Here is a 20,840-nt window from a genome sequence, read left to right as displayed (position 1 = left end):
GCTGGCTCCTCAGAGTGCTGGGGGCAGCTGGATTTGTCACTTAATTCTCTTTAGGGACACATTTTCACTAGTGAGACGCTGGCTGTGACTGCCCTGGGTGTGCTGGAGGGAAGCAGTGTGGGAGGAAATAGTGCAGGTGTCATGAGTGACATCTGCTGCTCCTGGCAGGGACTGACCTGCATTTTCTCATCCTCTACACATTAAACCGGGGTTTCTCAATCTGTGTGGGGAAAATACCCAACTTTTAATGGCTTGTTGTAAGTGTGTGTGATGAACACTTAGAAATTATTTCCCATTTCTGGGAACTGTCCCTGGAACTCTCTTAAGAATGTGAAAATAGTTTGGGTACAAGAGTTCTACACACACTATAACCATTTTTCATTTGCTGCGGTGAACTGACCTTTCATTATGTAGTTTGTACCTGCAAAAAAATACCTGTATTTTTTATAGTTTAAGTTCACTGAATATTTTCCCTCTATGGGCAGGAAGTTAGCTGTTAAACTAGCAGAAAGCATTTTCCCAGATACAATTCCATAAAACAAGACACCAATCCCAAATCCTATTGAAAATCCGATTCTGAGATTCTTAGCTGCACACCAGGTGCTGCTTCTGCTTCAGGAGAAGGTCAGTAAATAAACCAATAAACAAATCAATCACCTGCTGGGTGTTAAACTGTAAGGCATCTTTAGCATGATCCCAGCACTGAATCCTGAGCTTGGCATACAAAACCAGCACAATGCAAGGAGGAGAAGTTTTAATTAAGACCAGCTGAGCCCCAGGTGGCCTGAATTAAACAAATTAAAGCACTCTTTACACAAAGTAAACCCACCTGTGCTATTTGGAATATGCACTGTCTCTTTTACTCACAGAAGTGACACAGAAACACTTTCCTGAAACTTGTAAGTGTGCAGCCTGTTTCTGTCAGCCTTGAAAACAGGATATATTTCATCACCCAAGACTTCATCCTTGTCCAGACAGAGGAGTTTAACACAGGCTGTGTGAGGTGGGCTGTGATATCTGTTGGTCCCCGTTTCTGTACAAGTTACAGGGCAAACAAGCACACCACTGAGTTTCAGAGAAACTCCTGAAATCCCAGCTTCACCCTGATGGGAAGAGATTTCCACCTCTTTTGGCAACTGCCTTCTGCGTGTAGTGTTATCCAGGTCACTAGTTCTAATTTCCTTTCCTTCCTTCATCGGCTGTTTTTTCAGCATTTTGGCTTTTTGAGGGTCTGCCACTCACCAAGCTGGAGGTCAGTCCGTGGAGCTGGAGAATCTGGAATTCCCTGAGGCTTGGAGGGTTTTAGATTTTGCTGGTGATGTGACAGAAAAAGGGACTGTCTTCTCTTTCTACAAACACATTTTATGTTAATGAGGGATGAGATCTAAGAGGTCCATATACAGTTCCTTCGTGAGCCTTTTGAAGTGTTTGTCCACATTATTGAGAAAAAAAGAAGAAACAAACGGAACATTTTCTGTTCTTCAGCAACTTCCAACATTTTTATTCTTTGCTTCATCAATTCTGGTAAAGTTAGAGTTTTGCAACTCTGCTTTACTACTGAAACAGTGTGACTTTAAATCATCCTGACCTTACAAAATTACAATCTTTACTTGTATTTGGCATTCTCTGCAAATACTTGGTGTATTACAGGAAAGTGCTAAAGAATCAGGTAGATATCTGTTCATTGTACCAATAAAAAGGCAAGAATGTGCTGCTGTAAATACTTTTCCAGTGAAGAAGCAGGGAATGTTTCAAGTAGTGCCCTCACACTGCATCCATCGAGGCACCGCAAGCTACTTAGGAAACATTACAAGAGATGAATCAACAATCCTGGCAGTGCAGAGGGGATTACAGTGCTCTGCAAGCAGAGGAAACAACAAAATCTGACTGCACAGCAGCTGGGAGCTCTCAGGGTTGCTGTTGGGATAAGGAGCAGGGAAGGATTTGGCCAGGAGGTCATTCTGACAGGAACCTGGGAGAAATGAACGCCCAGGTTTTGTTTGTACAATTTCTAATTGGGGGGGGAAAAAAACCTAAAAAACCCCAATCTTAAAAACCTGACTAGTCCCTAATGTGAACTGATCTTTGTGTGTAAGTTGACTTTGGTTTTAAAACAATTAATTGGGTTATGTTTTCCAAGCTTATGTCACAAGCTTATGTGTTATAACAAATAACACAGAAATATTTTCCAAGGCATCTTTGGGATGAAAACTTCAGAAGTATTTTACAAAAATAACAAAAAATAAATTACTTATTCTTTTTAAACTAACAGCTATAAAAATCCATGAACCAAACAACACATAACATTGAAATGAGATGAAATATATTACACTAAAGGCCAGTTAATTACCACAGTGGTTTGAGGCTTCAAGTAAATTAGGAGGCACTTTTTGGCTGAGCAGTAGTCACTGATTCAGTGTAACGTCCCAACTCACAGAAACACATGAAACAAAACTGCTAAAACTTTCCAAGGTTCAAAATTCCTAAAAAAGAAAAAAAAAGGAAAAAAAAAAAAAGAAAATTTTTTAAAAAGTGCATATAGAAAGGCCAAGAGTAAAAAGGCCACAGAGGGCACCAAGTCTGCTGCTTCCCTTCCAGGACTATGGAGTTCCAACACAGTTAAGGCTTCACATAGCAGAGAGGAGCAATAAAACTCCAGGAACATGGGACAACAGACACAAGGAAAGGCAGCAGCAGCTCAGATGAGAGCAAGTCCAAAGTGGAAGAGATTGAACTCCACTCTGATTGAAGGGAGCATTCAGCACTTGCAGAACGCCAGGCATTGATACATGCTGTGCTCTGTACAGCCCACGTGGAATGGACTGAGTGACCCCAGCAGCACACTCTGGTATCCTCAAGATACTCAACACCTAAAAGCTTAATCTTCCAGCAAACAAAAGGAGGTACTGCCATGGAGGGATTTAAGTACCAGTACATTAATAGGTTACTATGAAATATTGCTATTAGAGTCCCTAACATAACAAAGAGGAAGACAATAAAGGGCAACTCCAGCCATAAATTACATATTTAGAAGCACTATAAAAAGCATTATTGACATTTAATATAATCAAACACACACATGTACCTACATATACTAGTGATAAGCATATCTAATAGAAGATTGTATTAACTGAGAGGTTAAAAAATTTAGAAGGCAGCAGTTTGTGGCACTCTTGTAAAGCACAGTGTGTTTTGGCCAAGAAAAGCACAGCACTGAGTGGTCCTTAAGAAATCCTGTCACCTCAATGAGGCGCAAAGTTCTCCAGCTGGAAGACCAGGTCTACAGCAGCATCCACATCTGGCACAATGTGGTCTGGCTCCACCAGGCCGGGCTCGAAGCTGAAATCCCGGTGCCCGTGGAACACGTTGCCGGCGATGCTGTCGCTGCTGGGCAGGGGGCTGTACACCCCGGTGCAGACCAGCACAGACCTGCAGTGGGCAGCAGCTGCAGATGCCAGCTCCTTCTCCCAGCTGAGGCCGGGCTGGTGGTCCTGAGAGAGCAGGGCAGGGGCTGTGCCTGCAGAAGCCTTGGCCTGGAGGCGCGGCCGGGGGCCCGTGCTGGAGCTCTCCTCCAGGTAGCGGTTGTACAGGTTGGCGCCGTACACGTCCGTCATCAGATTGTCCCTGCCAAGGAGAAACCTGTCAGCACCTCACTGCAGCTGTCACAGGCGTTCTTACAGCTTCCATCCAACACTTCATTGTGTACTTTACACCACTTCATGTGGAATCAGGCAGACAGGGAGAAGTCCAACCCCTCAGCTATTTTACTGCGCCGTTTTCATGAAGCATGACAGGATAAAAATGAATCACTCTCCATACTGGGGCAAAGGGAGAGAAAATCAAGGTATGAGCAGCCCATGAATGAGCTTATTATATTGCCAAATATCTTGGAGATTCTGAAATAGTCTTTAATACAATGCAGCTTTATCTTCTCTGAAAAGGATTCTATGATATGGCAGCACATGCAGTAGCATATGACCAACCCAAATGACCTCAGAGATAAAGTCTAGCTCTGCAGTCTCTAACTGTCCTTAGCTCAAAGGCAGTTGGTGTTACACCACTAAACCTAACAGAATAAATACCCAGGCAAACCCTTTTTGTTAGATTTACACACCTATTACAGGAAAAAAAAATCAGGAGAAATCTTAGTTGCATATAAAACACCTTTTGTGCTTCTGTAGAGATTACACATAAAAAGAGCAAAACATCATCAATTTTTAAGATTAGAAATGTCACAAAAAATATACCATAGCACCAAGAAAGTTAGATGGTCTTAATGGTAGGAGAAACAAGCTGGTAAGAGTTGTGTGTTTTTCTTGGCTGGCATTTACACTGTGAGTAATTTCCTGGTGTATTTGTCAGGCTCAGCACACCTGACCCCACAGCAGAGAGGGTTTGGGATTTCCTGCTGTGCCTCTGGGGCTCAGCACAGCTTACCCCACAGCATAGAGGGTTTGGGATTTCCTGCTGTGCCTCTGGGGCTCAGCACAGCTTACCCCACAGCATAGAGGGTTTGGATGGGCTGCTCCCAGCTCCTCTGCAGGGCCTGGGCCCGGATCAGGTGCTCTGCATACTGGTATGTCAGCCTGCTGGGTTTGCCCATCAACGCCTCGTACTTCAGGTCTTTGCCAGTGATCTTCTTGTAAATGTTTTCCAAACAAACCATGAACGTTCCGTGCCCAAACCTACACAGATATTAAATCAAACCAGGAACGTTCCATGCTCAAACCTACACAGATATAAAACCAACTATGAACTTTCCATCCTCAAATCTACACAAATATAAATCCAAACCATGAACATTCTGCGTCCAAACCTACACAGACAAAAAAACAAACCATGAATGTTCCATGCACAAACCTACACAGATATAAAACCAAACCATGAATGTTCCATGCCCAAACCTTCACAGGTATGATACCAAATCAAATTACATTAAGCACAGATTTAGAACATCAAACAAGGCTCTTTTATTTCATTATTTTTTAGGAATAAATTGTGTCCTGCAACTATCAAATTCCACTTAGCATGCAACATTTCTGCAGCTGGTTCACTGAAAATTTAGTGCTGATTAACTGAACACCACAATAAACCCACATTACTGGGATGGCACAACGGATTTATCCAATTTTAAAATTGCTCACTGGAAGTATCCTGGCTGCCTTGCTGCAGCCTGAAGCCATCACACATATATCTTTTTCAATGTGCTAATTGGAGATGGCCTCTGCTTCCAAAGACTGGCATCTGAGCAGATCTTTGACCCAGGACTTTGACCCAGGACTGAGGCAGCAACCAAGCCACAGCAACAAGTTTCTATTTCAAATTACAGACTGAGGGGAAGGGAGGGGAAACAAACCTATTAAAGAAGTACCTTCTATTGAAAGAAAAATCAAACAAAACCGCTCTAAGAGGTCCTGGCACCTTGTTCTGTGTGTTCTACTTGTTTTTCCTTGTGTTCCTTAAAGAGCTCACTGCATTGTCCCCAGCTCAGAACCACTCACTGCTTTCAACCAGCAGGGTCAGCTCTTTGCCCTAGCAGGAAAAGAGAAATGCCAAAGAGGGACCTAATGAAATGAAACAATGGCCTTGATAATTTTTTTCATTTTTGCCTTTTGAAACGAGGCTCTGAGGCCCTCAGGAAAAAAAACCTCTCTTTCTCCATTTTCTGAGAGTGAGGAAACAAAAGATTTAGAGCTTAAAAGCAGCTTTTCTCTTGAGAACTGATTTCCTGGATGCAAAAATGCAGCCAGCAACCAGGCAGCATTAGCTGAAAGTGCATTAAGATGTTGCATTCAAAGCCAAGCTGTCAAGCATTCTGTATTCAAGTGCTGACTCTGAATCCTACTGGAAAAATGAGGAAGCCCCAAATAAATCCCAATTATATGAATAAAGCCCTTACCTTGGGGACTGTGCCTCAGCCACCCACATCAGGTCCATGTTGCAGGCCAGCACAGGAATGTGAGGGTAGTTTTCCTGCCCGTAGGGATTTCCAGGATAGCCACTGGTCAGCAGAACGTCGATGATCAGCTGCAGGCTGGTTTCCCATCTGACTGGCTCCCCAAACAGCACCACAGCTGCGGGAAGCACAGGTACAGAACAGCCATGGAATTGTTAGCAGAGCACTGAGCCTCTGACACCGGGGCTAAAACTCGGCCTAAAGAGACTGAACGAGTCATTTAATACAACCAGGAACTGATCAAACACTCACATTCATTTAGGGGCTTCATTTATCACATGCCCACCCAGTCACAGAAACCTCAGAAGCAACAAGACCCTACTGCAAAATCTGCAGCTTTAGGAATTTTATTTTACAGGCGAAGTTTCTCCAGAAATTACAATATTAACTTCTAAATTGTATTTTTAAGTCTCCCATAACTTATGAGTTCCCAGTTTACATGCAGTATTTAAATACAACACCAGAAATGTTGAATTCTTCATCTCAGAAAAATGTTCCATGTTCCATTTCCAAACAAAATTTGGATGTTGTTTTTAAAAATTGCTTTGGTCTCCAATAATAATCTGACATGGATATTTTTAAATCCTAAGGTCCAATTTCTACTTTCCTGTAGTTCACATGAGATGAGAGCGTACACAAGATCCTTCTTACACTGCAGCTGCATCCTGACTACTTGTAAGAACAAGACCAATTATTTATGAATAATGAACATCAGCTCATTCCTCATTTATGAAAGGACAACAACAACAGCCTGTTAAAGGCAGATGAAGAGGAAAGGAGAGCTCATACACCCTTCAAACTTCAAAACCCAGTGGCTGAAAACTGCACACATTAAAAAACAGCTTTACAACACATGATACTTTCAAATGAATGACAGATGTCATTAACAAGAAAATTTCAGGATTGTCTCAGACAAATTTTCAAAGTGCCCAACAATCTAGAAATAATTTCTGATAATAAAATAAAATAAAGATATTTCATTTATTAATGGATAGATGCAAGTTAAATAAAGATAACTGACCCTCAATCTTGGGAAGCTCCACAGCAGATGGGGACTGCAATAAGAAAAAGTGAAAGTTTTTTACAAGATGAAACATCTATTTTTAACAGAATAAATTCCAGCACAACTCCCACAGCTGCCTCCTGCCACTCCAAGAGGAAATGCACTGTATATTGGGATATACCTGATGTCAGTTCACTCAGAAACTTGTGTTTCCTCTCTGAAGTGACATCTCTGGCACAGGGACAGCAGTGACTGTGCTGTACCTGCACCTGCCTCCTGCTTCTCCTGGGATACTTCTCGGGTATTTTAACTCCAGTTGTTAAAATCGCTTGTGTTGTAATGTTAGTTGTTTAAATTACTTGTTTAATTAGTTGTTTTAGCTACTTGTGTATAAAAGAATGGATGTTTATTTTTGCACAGGAGTAAGAGGCCTCCAGTAGTAACAGGACATTTGAAAAAGAGTTTTTGAGATGTTTTTCCTTAACACTTCTAATAAAGAACGCACTGTATAACACGTAATATATTTGCTAAACAATTAAGAGTCTACACTTCATTATTTACTCTCTGTGGGGACAAACACTTGTACAGGTTCTTGACCTTCCCCACCCACACGTGTGAGGAGCCCAGCAAAAGGTGCCACAGCTGAGCCATGGGTGCTGTGAGCCACGGAGGATGTCCTCAATCCACGTGGGGGAAATCCACTTTGTAGGCTGGCCCTGAACACGTACAGCACACCAGCTATTCACTTCTGCTCCAAATTCTGCACAATTCAACTGGAACCACTGTACCTACTGCTGACACTTAACCAGTGCTATAAACAGCAAAGGGAAAATTATTCTTCAAAGCATTCATTTGCAATCAAAGCAACCTCATGGGTTAGAAACAATACCAACACAATCACGTATTCAGGGAAAAGCTTGTGTTATCTTCCACACTTTCTGAGGAAGCTAATCAGCTTTCCAAGACAGATTTTTCATTAGGTATCTGTATTAGATTGTGAGTTTTCCCACAAAGGCAGGCTATAAAATCAAGGGCTGGGTTAAAGAATTACTACTGAGAGAAAAGAGTTGTTCTTGAGAATGTGTAATAAAACAAATAAGGAAGCAGAAAAGCAAAGCCAAAATACAATACAAGAACAGCAGCATTAGCTTGGTAGTCAAATATTGATCCCTGTTATAGGATGTCATGCAAGGAGCAAACAGAGAGGTTTGAAACAAAAATCTCACTCACCAGGACATTGGGTCTTCTGTCATGGTCAACTGCATCGAGCAGAGGGCGTTTCTCCCGCAGGGTGTCAATGGTGATGGGCTGGCAGAAGCCAAGGCTGGGGCACACAGCTAAGGACACACAGCCGCTCACAGGGAAAGCTTTCCTGACTGCTCATTCCACCTTAACCATTTAATGGTATTCAGCTGGCAAATTAGTGAGCAATGAAAGCAACACCAAAGACAGATTTTCCTTCTGTGAGGCAAAAAAGATGATGGTCTCACTGCTGATAAATGAGAGACCAAAGTTCTTCTGTTTTGTTTTCAGTCCTCTCATCTACTTCTCTCTTAGCCAAGCCTAATGAATTTTGAATTTAGAAATGCATTTCTAAGAGACAATACCTTCAATACCTTTTTCTCAGTTTTGTACTTCAAATAGAACTTATGCTTAAAAATTGTATATACATTTTTACAACTTATTACTTAAACCAACATTAATGAAAATCCCACTAAAGGAAGAAGTGCAGAAGGGACTTAATGGAAGCCTGAGCAAAGCTTCTGCAAAAGTTAAGGTTACTAAGTTACAGTTTGGAATTCTGATACCACCATGATATCAATATAGTTCAAGTTCTTTGGGCACTTGGTATAAAACCACATTCAAAACATAAATTTGGCACCATACTAGGAACTATCATTACTATTTATTACTGCATTTGTTGGGTTCAAATATTTGATTTTTCACTTCATCCATAAGATCCCCTGAACGTGACTAAGGAAAACACTTGGACAGAAAGTTGTTGGGTTTTTTAAACTCTTTTTTTAAAGATACTCTTGAGCAATATCAAGAAGGGGTCCTTGTCCAGATACCAGGACACATTTTTCATGATAACGCTTGAACATCCGCAGAGGACTGTGTGACATCATCACTTGATCTTGGGAAATCTGTTTGGGATTTAAAAACAAAAGGAGTCTGTTGTATTTCAGAGAAGTTGCTTATACATCGATTCAATTAACAGATGTGACAGATTCCAGGAATTACACAACAGTCAGCATTTTCTCCTTTCACAAATGATGTATTGATAATATGCTAGAAAAAAATAGCTTACTGACAAATTATCACACACACCCCTTTCAGCTTCCAGCTGGATTCAACATGAACAAGCCTTCCTCTCCTGATTTTATAAAATCACCAAATTAATTTGGAAGCAAAGAGGGAGGGAGAATCAGAGCTGGTTCCAATTGTGGGCCCTTTCTAAACTGCAGCTCTGATTTAATTGTACCAGATTATCACCTTCTTTTCGTTTACATATCCCCACCCCTTCAACAGGACAGGTGGTAACCAGTAAGACTATTATTCTGGAAAGATGCTCCAGTGAATCACTACTTACCATCTTTCCAAAGAAAAAATGGAAAAATCAGTGCCTTTACCAGTGGCAAAGCCATTAGCTTTGCACAGCAATTTTTACTTTCAGCAAAGCGTGTCAGGGGCTTAAGGGAAAAGCAGACCTGATGAATTGAGCAGCACTTAATGGGAGATAATACATCTGACACATTCAAGATGCTAATGAACTAAATGGGATTTAGGTGACTCACTGGAACCCCCAGCAGGTGAGACAACTGGTCAGCCTTTTCCTGGCGCAGGCAGTTCCCTGCGTTGGTGACAAAGACCACGGGCACCAGGAACTGTCCCTGGGAGTTGACCAGCTTGCGAAAGGCTGTTCTGGCAGCAGGAATGGGGGTCCTCCCTCGCACCAGCACCCCATCGATGTCAAAGAGGAATCCAAAGGATGGCAGCACGCTGAGCTGCAAGGAGGGATGAAATCAAAGGGCACGTTAGTTATGCCTGTCCTTACACATGTTTAATAGAGTTTACAGCAGCTACAGCTCCCTGCCTGTCCTTACACATATTTAATAGAGTTTACAGCAGCTACAGCTCCCTGCCTGTCCTTACACATATTTAATAGAGTTTACAGCAGCTACAGCTCCCTGCCTGTCCTTACACATATTTAATAGAGTTTACAGCAGCTACAGCTCCCTGAGAACAGACACCTCCAGTGAGAGCAGGGGATCTACAACCCTGCACATCTTAATGTGCCGTATAGGCACGTCTTCATGCTAAATACATGCTGACACAAGGAGCACCACAACTCCCTCTGCCTTATGCATACAGACTCATGAGAGCTATTTTGCCTTACAAATAGTTCCAGACTATTTCAGAAGATAGGGAAAAATTAATTTAAACTGATGCCAAGAGGTACAAAATACATGCTGCTGTGCCAGTGAGTCACACCTTAATGGCTTGACCCCCACAGAATATTAACAAAATATGCTAAAGTAAATTTTTCAGTAGTAGGCAGGTCTTGAACACCACTATTGTACTTGGCTGCTTCCTTACAAGGTGTTTGTAGTAAAACTGTTCTGTTCCACAAGAGTTTGATTACAGCCAAGTGACTGCTGTGCTCCTACAATGGCTTCAGTCCTAGTTTCACATAGGGCAGGCTAATTGGGAAAGTCAGCACCTCCTTACACCAAGGCGATGCTGAGTTACTAAAATGTATCTCCTTGCTGCCTTTGAGGCAGCGAGGAGCTGGACCTGGTGAGCCCCAGCAAGGAGAGTGAGGAAGGATGAGCAGAGACAGAGAGAGGACTGCTGAGCAATGAAACTGTTACTGAATCAGGCTGGAAAAGCACGGAACAAAACCTGTCATCTAAAGCTCATTTCTCTCCCGAGCCTAAAGCAGGAACCTTGGGATTTATTGTCAGTGATGGAAAGGGAGGGGTCGGGGCCGAGGCTGAGCGCGATGCGGGGGTCAGGCACAGAAAGGACTGCAGCCACGGCAGGTGGGACGGCCTTTGCCAGCGGAGCTGTCTCAGGGCACGCACCCGCGGCCACCGTGTCTCCTGGGCAGGAGGAGAAGGGCACTTTGCCTACTCACACAGCACTTTGTTCCACATCAGTTATTCACCCACCACATTTTTCCTGCAGCCGAGCACAGCGCAGGGCCAGGCACTGCTGGGAATGGGGATGCAGCTCAAACAACAGGGGAAATCCACACCCCTAGGCAGCCCGAGTTAGTAACGTCAACACTGTAAATATATTGCATTCCCATTCATTTAAATGAGGCTGGGTTTTTGTCTTTACATGCAAGAACTGCCCCTGAAGCCTTGTCCTGTCTCCTCTGTAGAATCATCACCCTTTTGAGAACAAAACCCCCGAAGTCCTTGTCTCCACACAGCCAGCGCCCGTTTCAGGAAAGCTACATCAGAAATAACCCAGCTGCTGCAGAGATGCTGCCAAAGGCTTGCTAATAAATATCTAACAGTTTTCCCAGGCTTTGCGAATGGGTACATGAAACTGCTGAAACTACAGTGGTATTGGAATGATTTTGTAGCAGATGCGATCCTTTACGTTAATTTTGCGACATATAAAGAACAGATGTATAGATAACAGATTACAAATGGGAGTTTTACAGTGAGTAACACTAGCAGGAAGAAAAATAAAGTACTAAAGGGGGGAAAAGCATTAAGGAAAGAACTGAACATATATATATGATAGCTATCATGACACATAGCTAGAGGTAATGATGCCAACAGCTTTGTTTCCCTTTTGACCCTAAAGAAACTGTTGGTGACAGGAGTGCTGTGCCGCGCCGCACAACCAAAGGGACAGAGCCGGCAGTGGTCGGAACGAGTTTCCCTCGTTCGTTCTGTAAGACCAGAGCACACGCAGCCCCAGGACAGGAGCTGCGGCCGGCAGTGCTCGGGAATCCGTCCCGGGGAAGCGAGGATGTCCCCGGGCATCCCCGGCCCCGGGCACGGCGGGTGGCCCGGCTGCGCTCCGCCGCTCCCCCGCCCGTTTCGCTTTCGCTGTTCCCCGGCCCGCCCGCCCCGGGCCCCGGCCCCGCTCACCGCGCTGTGCCCGCTCCGCCCCCGGCGCATGGCGAGCGGAGTGCGGGGCCGGCAAGCGCCCCGCCCGGCCCGCCGTGAGCTCACGGGCAGCGTCACACGCGTCACGGGCCAGCGTCAGCCCCGGGCCGGCGGGGGAGCGCCCTGCGACATCTCCCGCGCCTGGCGGGGGCTCCGCGCCCGGCCGGCCCCCGGCGCACCGCGGCCGGCAGCAGCGCGAAGAGCAGCGAGTACAACATTCCGAGCGAGGAGATAACTAGTGCTCAATTTAGTAACAGATCGGAAGAAACATTTTGTCTGCTGCTGCCCGGCCAAGGGATGAAGGGACTGGGGCATCTCTCTTCCGAGGAAAGGCTGAGGGAGCTGGGCATGTCCGGCCTGAGAGGGAAGCCAAGAGGATGGAGCAGGCTCTGCTTGGTGGTGCCAAGCATTTGGACACGAGGAACGGGCAGGAACTGATGCCCAGGAAGAACTTCTTCCCTGTGCAGTAACTGAGCACTGGAACAGATTGTCCAGAGAGGGTGTGGAGCTGTCTCACTGGAGCTACCGCAGAAGCGTCTGGACAAATCCTGTGCCCTGTGGTCTGGGATGGCCCTGCTGGAGCAGGGACGTTGGAGCAGACGCCCCACAGTGGTCCCTTCCAGGCTTACCCATTCTGTGATTCATTTGTTGGGAAAAAGCGTAACACGCACAAACACTACAGTCCCTCAGCTCTGCACCCCTGCAGCTAGACTTGAAACTGCAGGGACACTTGAGACAAGCAGCACAAAATGTCATTAGTTAATGGATACTCTGCAAAGCTGTCTCTGTTTATCTTGCTCATCTGTTAATGCAGATTAGGTAAATCCACTTATTTCCCAGTGCTGCCAACAAATATTCCTCAGCCCCCTGTGACTGCGAGGAGAAACTGATCCTTCAGCGACTGCACTGCACTCACCAGGACACAGAACAAGGAAGATGGCCTTCCATCTGCACCACTGACGTGGCTGGCATTAAATGAAACATACAAATTCATTTCTAAGAGACAAAAGCAGGCCCAAATCGATGCAGCAGACAGAACAATTAGAGAGTTTATCCCCTTGCTCAAGCCAGGATCACACAAAGGGCAGAAGAATACATAAAGTACTTGTTTTATAAGCTGGATGTGTTCAGGGCTGAGGCATTCCAGAGATGGAATGAGCCATAAGCCTGGCACCACAACACATCCCAGCACAGCTGCACTCAGAGCTGAGGCAGAGCCTGCCCACTGCTCCATTCTCCAGGACAAACAGGATCCATTTCCCGGCTATGACCACAGCAGCTTCCCCACCCTGACTCCACCAGCAATTCCACAGCCTGGCAGGACACAGGATTTTGCTGTAGGCCACTGTGGGAAATAATTACTCTGCAATTTGTTCCCTCAGATGCAGCCAAGAGCACTCAGCTCAAAAATGCTCCACACTCAGAGCTACAGCGAGAGGACCTGGCACAGCAGGGCCCGGCAGCAGCCAGTCTGCCTTGCAGTTACACACTGCAGTTCTGTGCATTATTCCTTTTCTGTGTGGGTTGGCAGAGATCAGCCCTGTCTCATAAACGTGCCTTTTACACCATGATGTTGGTCATACTCCTTTGAACATGAATGTAATTACAATCCTGTTGGTTTTTTTCCATTCTTTCCATTTATTCTTCTTTTGTATTTGCGTTATGATCACTCTGTCCCTGATCTGCCTTCACCCTTGTGTGTCACAGATTCATACAGTGACAGAAGGGATCTACCATTGTATTAGCAAGCCCTCGGACTGTATCAGGCCATAAGAATTAGCTGGTTTTTCCTTGCTTAAATCTAGTTTGGTTATCTCCAGTATATTTAAGCAAATCTACAACAAATTATTATAAGCCATAAAGACATTGTTTGCTGCTTTCTTACAATGCAGAGAAAGCTGCACTGCTGCCAGAAGAGAGAAGAATGTGTTTTTTGATCTTAGTTGTCTGCTTGCTACCAGTAATTGAGCTTTTAATTTATTCTGGTTTTTTTTTTTTTTTTTTTTTTTAGGTTTTAATTTAGCAGCTATGCTTTCCACTTTTTCAATTCTATTTTTTTTTTTGTTTGTTTGTTTGATCACTTCATCAAGTAACACAAAGCTTGTCTCTATAATTTAGAGCTTTGATTGTTCTGGAGTGGCTTATTCACAATAGACTGCAATAGGTAAATACTGAGAGCATCTGGAAATGCTGAACAGTCCCAGACTTGGCTGTTCAATACTCTGTTCCTTAGACAGAAATTCTCCAGGGCTGCAGATGTCCACCTTCAAATGCCATTCTTTCAGAGGTGTACAACAGTATTAGTCCATAAGACTTTGACCAGGCTCTACCTTGCCTCCTGTCCCAGGATTCACAAGCCAAGAGCAGTAGGGGATGCAGAGCCTCAAATTCCTACAGGGATGGCTGTCTATGATCCCAGTCTTTGGCTACCACTAGGGAATCATCACAGTCCTTTGAGCTAGAATAAAACAGACACCAGGTTGTAAATAAGTTTTAATAAAAATATTTGAACAAGGTATTGCAAAGTTTTTTACAGTAGCTGCTGGAATATCCAGCATTTAAGAAATTCATCTGGGCACAGTTACAAACCACAAAAAAGGTAACAGGTTTTAGACGTTGCATGTGTTTTAGAAAGAATCAAATCTCCAAAGTCACTCCTAAGATCTGCCTTCAAGGCACCTCTAGACAGGTTCCAGATTATTCTGGTAAACTAAGCAGGTGTAATAGTGTGAGTTACTTCTCAGCTCAACAATAGCCAGCATGAGAAGATGTGCACACTTACAGTCAGGACAGAGCAGACAGGATGGCAGGAACACCAGGGATTTAGGAGCTCACTGCGTGTGGTTCTATCTGTAGGAGGCCCCACTGCACAGAGCCTTTCCCAAACTGAAAGCATTGAAGACAGCTGCCAGATGCACAGACAAGTTCACCAAGGTTTGACCCTTTCCAGCGCTGGAGCACAAGTCATCCTAGCGGAGAAACCAGAAGGATGGTTCTCCTGCACACCACACTGTAACTCCAGCAGTCTGCTCCACATCCGAAGGAACTTCCAGAGCTAAAAGCCATTGCTACCAGAACTTAGGAACCTGCTGCTTTCAGAGGGATTACACACAAACCAGGACACTGGTGCATGTTACAATCCTAGCAGCGTCTTCGCCTCCTCGCTCTGTGCCAGGAGGGTTTCACTGGCGTACTTCTGGAGCAGCTCCATCTTCTTTCTTCGTACAAGAGCTTCCTCAATCTGCAGGGATAAAAACAGGGTGGATTCAGCTCAGTTGAGATGCTGAAAACTCAGCTGCTCAGCTATACCACAACACTTGCTAATTTATGGAATCCTTAGGGAGGTTTTGGAAATTCACAGGTGAAGAGTGTTACAGATTTGCAAGGGGATTAAACAGCTGCAGAGTCAAGCCACAGAAATCACAAGTTTAGGGCACTTTTACTGATGACCTGATGTAAATGAAGATTTGTCTTGCAAAAGCCAGTGTGTATCTCTGCAGCTGAGTGCTGTTCTGCCCTACCTCCTGTTGAGTTGGCACTGGAACATGTGCAATAAATTTCTGTTGGCCGTCTTCACCTTCTCTCTCCTTGCCACCTTCCTCATCAGACTGAAAAGCAAAAAAATCAGATCAAGTTTATTTTCTATAGAGGTCATAAAAAGCCCTTTTTCATTTTCTTTGCCAGAAGGAACAAAGCATGGTCAACACTACAAACACAGCAATGAGTGAACAGGACCCAGCACCAAACACAAAGATCACATGCAGACCCTGCTCTTGGACATTTTCAGCATTACTGCTTCCATTTCTCATATGGCCTTTGCTCTGCTGTGGCATGGCCATGAATGTCAAGTTCTATTTCCTCCCCTTCCATAACTCTGGCTGCCACAGCAAAGCTGTGAACAGAAGAGGAGCCAGCTAAACAAGAAGACAGCAAGTGCTTTAAAAATATGGATACCACTTCCCTGTACAGCTCTGTACTGCTTTGATCCCACACCTAAGAGCTGGGCTCATGAACCATGGGATCATACAAATAAAATAGGTACTGGAGGAGCCACCAGATGCATCTGATGGATTCCCCCTTTTTATTCTTGTGCTTAACCCACTTAGACACAGACAGAGAAATGAGAACTTGTTTCTAGTACCCTTCTCTAGGTCTCACTGGGAGCAGGGAGAAGAAACAGCCATGCCACAGCAGTGACAGCAGCACCAGCAAAGCCCTGCTGCATCATGATCCAAGTGTAAACAAGGCCCTGCACCCCTTGGGTTTTCACACAGTGGCAGTGTGACATTATCCTGTCTCCAAAGCTGCTTGTGCTGTTACTGAGGCAGGTTATGCTCAGGAGCCAGACTGAGCCGTGTTACCAACACACCACCTGACAAAAACAGTGCCACTGAAATCACAGCAAGGTGTTTCTCACTGCAGTGAAAGGTCTGGCCTCACCTGCCAGCCTCCAGCACTCCCTAAGCTTGGGCCAGGAGCACTCCCCTACTACTGATTCTTACTAAACTGTGTAGTGGGCCAGGTGGGGAGAGGGCCAGGACAGCAGCAGACAGGTCCTTGGCAGAGTAATGCCATGTCTAAGAGGGAAGCACAGAAGACACATGAAAAGTCACATCACCTGAGCTACCCCCTACCTCTTCCTCGTGGACAGCATAGATGTTTTCTTCCTCTTCCTCCTCGCCTCTTGCAAGTCGTGCTTCTCTCTCCATCTTCCATTTTTCCACTGCTTCTGCTATAACTGGGGAGCAAAGGAAAATGGCAAGTGTGGCTGAAAGCCAGTCAGAGCAGCATGGTCTTATTGCCAGAGCTCTTCCAATGGACCTAAACTTCTTGCCTAAATCCTCTACATCAGTTAAAAAAGGTGCCTTAACTTCAGAGTCCATCACCACCCCTTCCTGGGCTGCTCCGTGCAGGTTTGGAATCTCGCGTACCTTTCTTCTCATGCTCCTGCTCCAGGGGCTCCAGAATCCCATCATCTTCATCCCTGTAGCCATAGTACTCGGCATCGATGTCCTTCATAAGCTCAGCCCGAGTCTTCCGTGGGGGTGGCAGGGCTGCAAAAACACCACTGTCACCCACCAGGTCACCTCCATCACCTGCTGAGTGCCCCCAGCTTGTCCCCAGCCTCACAGCACCCACAGCTGCCTCGTGCAGCCAGCACCCAGCATGATGGAGCTGCTGCCAGCACTGGGAGCACTGGTGTCACCCTCTTGCCTGCACAAACCAGTTCCAGTACATGACCCAATGGTTCCCCTACACCCTGGAGTACTTCCCATAATTTGTCTTTGCCTCACTTTCAGGCACAAACAATTTCCACTCATTCCATGACAAACCCCCTTACATCCAGTTTTTCACTATGAAAACTCATTCGTGCTTCTAAAATTATGTTCAAACCAACTTTCCCTTTTTCTAGTCCCGAACTCTGAGTAACATTTACAACTTCTCAATAAAGTTTGCTCTTATGCCAGAAAGTTCTTATAGGCCATCAGTCCTTACCATTTGGAATTCCCAGTAGAAACCAGTTTACTCTTTACTGTATTTCCTTAATTGCAAAAAGCCAAAGGTGCTCTTAGCATTTAATTAATTATCTGTGCTCAGTGTTTCACTGAGCTGACCTAAGACTTTCAGAAATGCTGTTACCAGCACTCCCCACAAACTACAACAGCATTTTACTCAAGATATTCTACTACACAGGTTCATGTCTAAGAAGAGCTGCTCTTTACTTACGTTCCTTTTCAAAAAGCTCTCTAACTCCTGGCAAATCCTTTGCAGCTCCAAAGTATTTGTAGCCTCTGTTTCCTGGAACCTCTTTCCCTTCATGATCTAACATTTTTGGGCCAATCCTCTGAAAAATAAACAGTTCACAGTTTAAAACTTTCTTCTAACACAGCCAAACATTTTAGGGGCTGAATAAAAATAACTCTGGCCAAGCCATCCATGGCTAACTAAATGTTATGTATTTTTCCCTGCAGTTACTTCACTTGTAAGCAGAACCACCATGCAGTACAACACATTCCACACTTACAGCATAATCTGGGCCTCCCAACTCCTTTATTCGGTATTCCCAGTGTCCTTTCTCCCTCAGAAGTTTGTTGATTTCATCATTCAGGTCCCGAATTCTGAATTCACCCAATCCAGCTGTTAGAGAGGAAAAAAACCAAAAAATCAGGCAGCTCAGAGAGACACCAGAGGAATTTCAGAATAAATGCAATGGAAACAGCATAGTTCACATGAAATGGGATTTTTACTGTAATTGCTTATAACTGGATATTCAAAAAATAAAACATAGTTAGAAAAACCTTACCATTTTGGATCTGTGCCACTTTCTTGGAAATCTCCCCAATGATCTAGTCAAATAAGAACATCGAAATTAATTTCTACATCAGTGGAGGGAACAAAGGAGACAGAGCCAGATTGTTTGAGAAATGCATGGCAATAGGACAAGTAGCAATGAAACACATGTTGAAACTGGAGAAATTCTGATTAATTTCAAGGGGAAATAAATCATTAGGAAGATAATCAAACACTGGAACAGCAGCCCCAAAAACCTGGAATCCTGGAATTCAAATCCCTGAAGATATGAAAGACTCAGCAGGACATGGCCTTGCAGCAACCTGACATGGTAGGAGCTACTCTGAACACTGAGCTGTACAATCTTAGAAAATATTCTGTGATTTCACTGTCAGGGTACTGACAAGTGGGGGAAACCCCTTGTAAGCAGGCTGTCTAAGCAGGAAGTGTAAAGCTCTGCTTCCTATAGAATTAGAAAATCCACGGGTCGCCGTTACCTGTCTCCTCCATTTCTCAGCTTTGGGTAGCTCATTACACTCTGATGCAAGGAAGGGCCTTCGCTCCTGTTGGACAGAAAACCACACACATCAAATCCAGCTGAGCACTGACACACAGCATTTCACACAGGCTTTACTGCTCCATTAATGCCAAATTATGCTACCAAGCTCCAGGGCCTTCTGCTCCCATGGATTTCTAGTAAGTGATGAACAATAATGATTTACAGCCCTGACAAACTGTCGCAGACTACAAAAACCTACTTAAATCCACTTTATCCAATCCAAAATCTCTCACTCCATAATCCTCTCCAATACAACAAATGTTCCATTCAGGACAGTTTCACCATTTCCAGCACACACCACCTTCTTAAGGCTAAGCTTTTCTCAACTGCTACCACTAAACTATGTAATTTTTTCCAGTTTATACAGAGTACCTTCTTTTCATTCCATTGGCTTGCTTACACAAACTAATGCATCATCTTGTTTCTAGGGTTTTGTGTGCAGTTATTTTGTTCCTTTCCCCACAGTTTTACCTTTTATTAAAAGGCTCTACCTTTTTACTAAAAGCTCCACCTTTTATTAAAAGGTATTAAAACCCCTTTCTCTGCATAACATACAATATGAAACAGAAAAGTAAAAAATGTTTGGAGAAACTCTAGTGGAGAGTTTTCCTGGCTGTGTGAGTGTGATATACAGTCAGCTGAAATATTTTCCTTCCAACTGGAGTCAAGCACAGGACACCTGGGCTCTGAACAAGGCCTCCCTTGAACTACCAAACCTCTAAGGGCTTTTACACCTCACCTTGACTTTTCCTTCCTCAAGCTGGGCTTGCCGAAATCTTGCCAAGGCCGTCCTAAAGAGAAGAAAGCAGATTTAATTTCAAAAATCCACAGTCCAACAGGAACAAGTTTTGTTCTGGATGTTTATTATGGACTCAATTACAGTCTGCAGAAAACAAAGGCCTGAATGAACATCCACTGACCACCTCCAGCTCTTCCAGCTAATGACTTCTCAACACTCAAAATCCTCAGTGGTTCATTTCTCAAGTAAAGCAATGCTGACTGATTTCTCCTATCTGGCCTGGCATCTCTGTTCCCAAAATGGGAACTGCCTAAAACCACAAGGGTCCTTTACAACACGTTTCAGTGTACACATCCCCCAGACTGCAGGGGGACAAGCACACTGCTACAGGGTCTCTCCTGCACAGAACCACCCAGCACAGCTACAGGAGCTGCACAGCACCAGGTATGTGTGTGCAGGGGCCCTCCAACTCCCACTGCCTCTGGGCCAGCACACGCACAACTGAGTACCCCAAAATATCATTAAACTGGTGGTCCTTTAAAAGAGGCTGAACAGCGAGTTCTGTGGGCAGCCAGTACAGATGTGTGTTCTATGGGCCAGCAGGCACAGGTGTGTGAGATCAGGTACAGTCAGGGCCAGCAGCCACGGATGTGTGAGACCAGCTCCGGCAGCAGCCTCAGCTGAGGTGAGCCCGGGCTCAGCAGTGCCCCTGCCGCACTCACATGGCCTTCTCCGCGTTGCGAGCCTGCAAGACACAAACAGAGCGGCCTCAGGCACCCCCGGCCCCGGCCGGCTCCTCGCCTCCAGCGCTCCGGCCTGCGGCCGGTCCCCTCCGAGCCCCTCGCCGGGCAGCGGCACCAGGGGACGAGCGCCGAGCGGCCCCTCGGCCACCATGGTCCCGCCGTGCCCTCAGCCCCATTCCCGCACTCACCATGGTCCCGCCGTGCCCTCAGCTCCGCAGTCCCGCCGAACGCGCTGTACTCACAGCAGTCCCACACCCCGGAACTGAACCCGGCCCCGCTCCCCAGTGCGCCTGCGCGCTCCGCTCGCGCAGCATTCGGTGACCCCGCGCGGCGCATGCGCGCTGCTGGTGTTGGCGGGGCCCCGCTGGGATGAACGGGGGGGCTCGGGAGCGGGGCGACCTTGGGGACACTGCAGTG

At 45.2% G+C, this 20,840-nt stretch overlaps 2 protein-coding genes across 3 annotated transcripts; both read right to left on the bottom strand.

Annotated features, from left to right (window-relative positions):
* Positions 1 to 1,127: 1,127 nt before the first annotated feature.
* LOC121349065 (haloacid dehalogenase-like hydrolase domain-containing 5) lies at positions 1,128 to 12,103 on the bottom strand. The gene is made up of 8 exons (XM_041459136.1): positions 12,074 to 12,103; positions 9,758 to 9,967; positions 8,994 to 9,106; positions 8,190 to 8,283; positions 6,978 to 7,011; positions 5,900 to 6,074; positions 4,497 to 4,685; positions 1,128 to 3,624 (listed from the first exon to the last, which is right to left on the bottom strand). The coding sequence occupies exons 1-8, from the start codon at positions 12,101 to 12,103 to the stop codon at positions 3,243 to 3,245; spliced, it is 1,227 nt and encodes a 408-aa protein (XP_041315070.1). The 3' UTR covers positions 1,128 to 3,242.
* Positions 12,104 to 14,572: 2,469 nt separating this feature from the next.
* Positions 14,573 to 20,840, bottom strand: ISY1 (ISY1 splicing factor homolog). Of its 2 annotated transcripts, none has more exons than XM_041459147.1 (11): positions 20,612 to 20,840; positions 20,403 to 20,425; positions 19,681 to 19,732; positions 18,880 to 18,945; positions 18,396 to 18,438; positions 18,117 to 18,229; positions 17,819 to 17,936; positions 17,023 to 17,145; positions 16,726 to 16,829; positions 15,613 to 15,699; positions 14,573 to 15,332 (listed from the first exon to the last, which is right to left on the bottom strand). In XM_041459147.1, exons 1-11 carry the CDS (start codon positions 20,612 to 20,614, stop codon positions 15,225 to 15,227), a joined length of 840 nt encoding a protein of 279 aa, XP_041315081.1. In that variant the 5' UTR covers positions 20,615 to 20,840; the 3' UTR covers positions 14,573 to 15,224. The 2 variants fall into 2 exon arrangements, with proteins under 2 accessions (XP_041315081.1, XP_041315082.1); XM_041459148.1 differs by lacking the exon at positions 20,612 to 20,840 and adding an exon at positions 20,572 to 20,588.

The sequence above is a fragment of the Pyrgilauda ruficollis genome, unplaced genomic scaffold (genome assembly GCF_017590135.1).
Source record: "Pyrgilauda ruficollis isolate IOZ18807 unplaced genomic scaffold, ASM1759013v1 scaffold131, whole genome shotgun sequence".
NCBI classification, from domain to species: domain Eukaryota; kingdom Metazoa; phylum Chordata; class Aves; order Passeriformes; family Passeridae; genus Pyrgilauda; species Pyrgilauda ruficollis.
The sequence above is the reverse complement of the archived record's forward strand: the minus strand, read 5'-3'. Positions and strand labels throughout refer to the sequence as shown.

Bases quoted from the DNA above. Each gene is read 5' to 3' on its own strand.
- ISY1 (XM_041459147.1), bottom strand. The intron at 18,230-18,395 runs GTAAGGTTTTTC...CCTCTCTAACAG, and splicing joins AGTGGCACAGATCCAAAATG to CTGGATTGGGTGAATTCAGA. The intron at 15,700-16,725 runs GTAGGGGGTAGC...TTTGCTTTTCAG, and splicing joins ATGCTGTCCACGAGGAAGAG to TCTGATGAGGAAGGTGGCAA.
- LOC121349065 (XM_041459136.1), bottom strand. From the start codon at position 12,103: ATGCGCCGGGGGCGGAGCGGGCACAGCGCG. The intron at 7,012-8,189 runs GTGAGTGAGATT...TTCTTATTGCAG, and splicing joins ACAGAAGACCCAATGTCCTG to TCCCCATCTGCTGTGGAGCT. The intron at 6,075-6,977 runs GTCAGTTATCTT...TGCTTCCCGCAG, and splicing joins GGAGCTTCCCAAGATTGAGG to CTGTGGTGCTGTTTGGGGAG.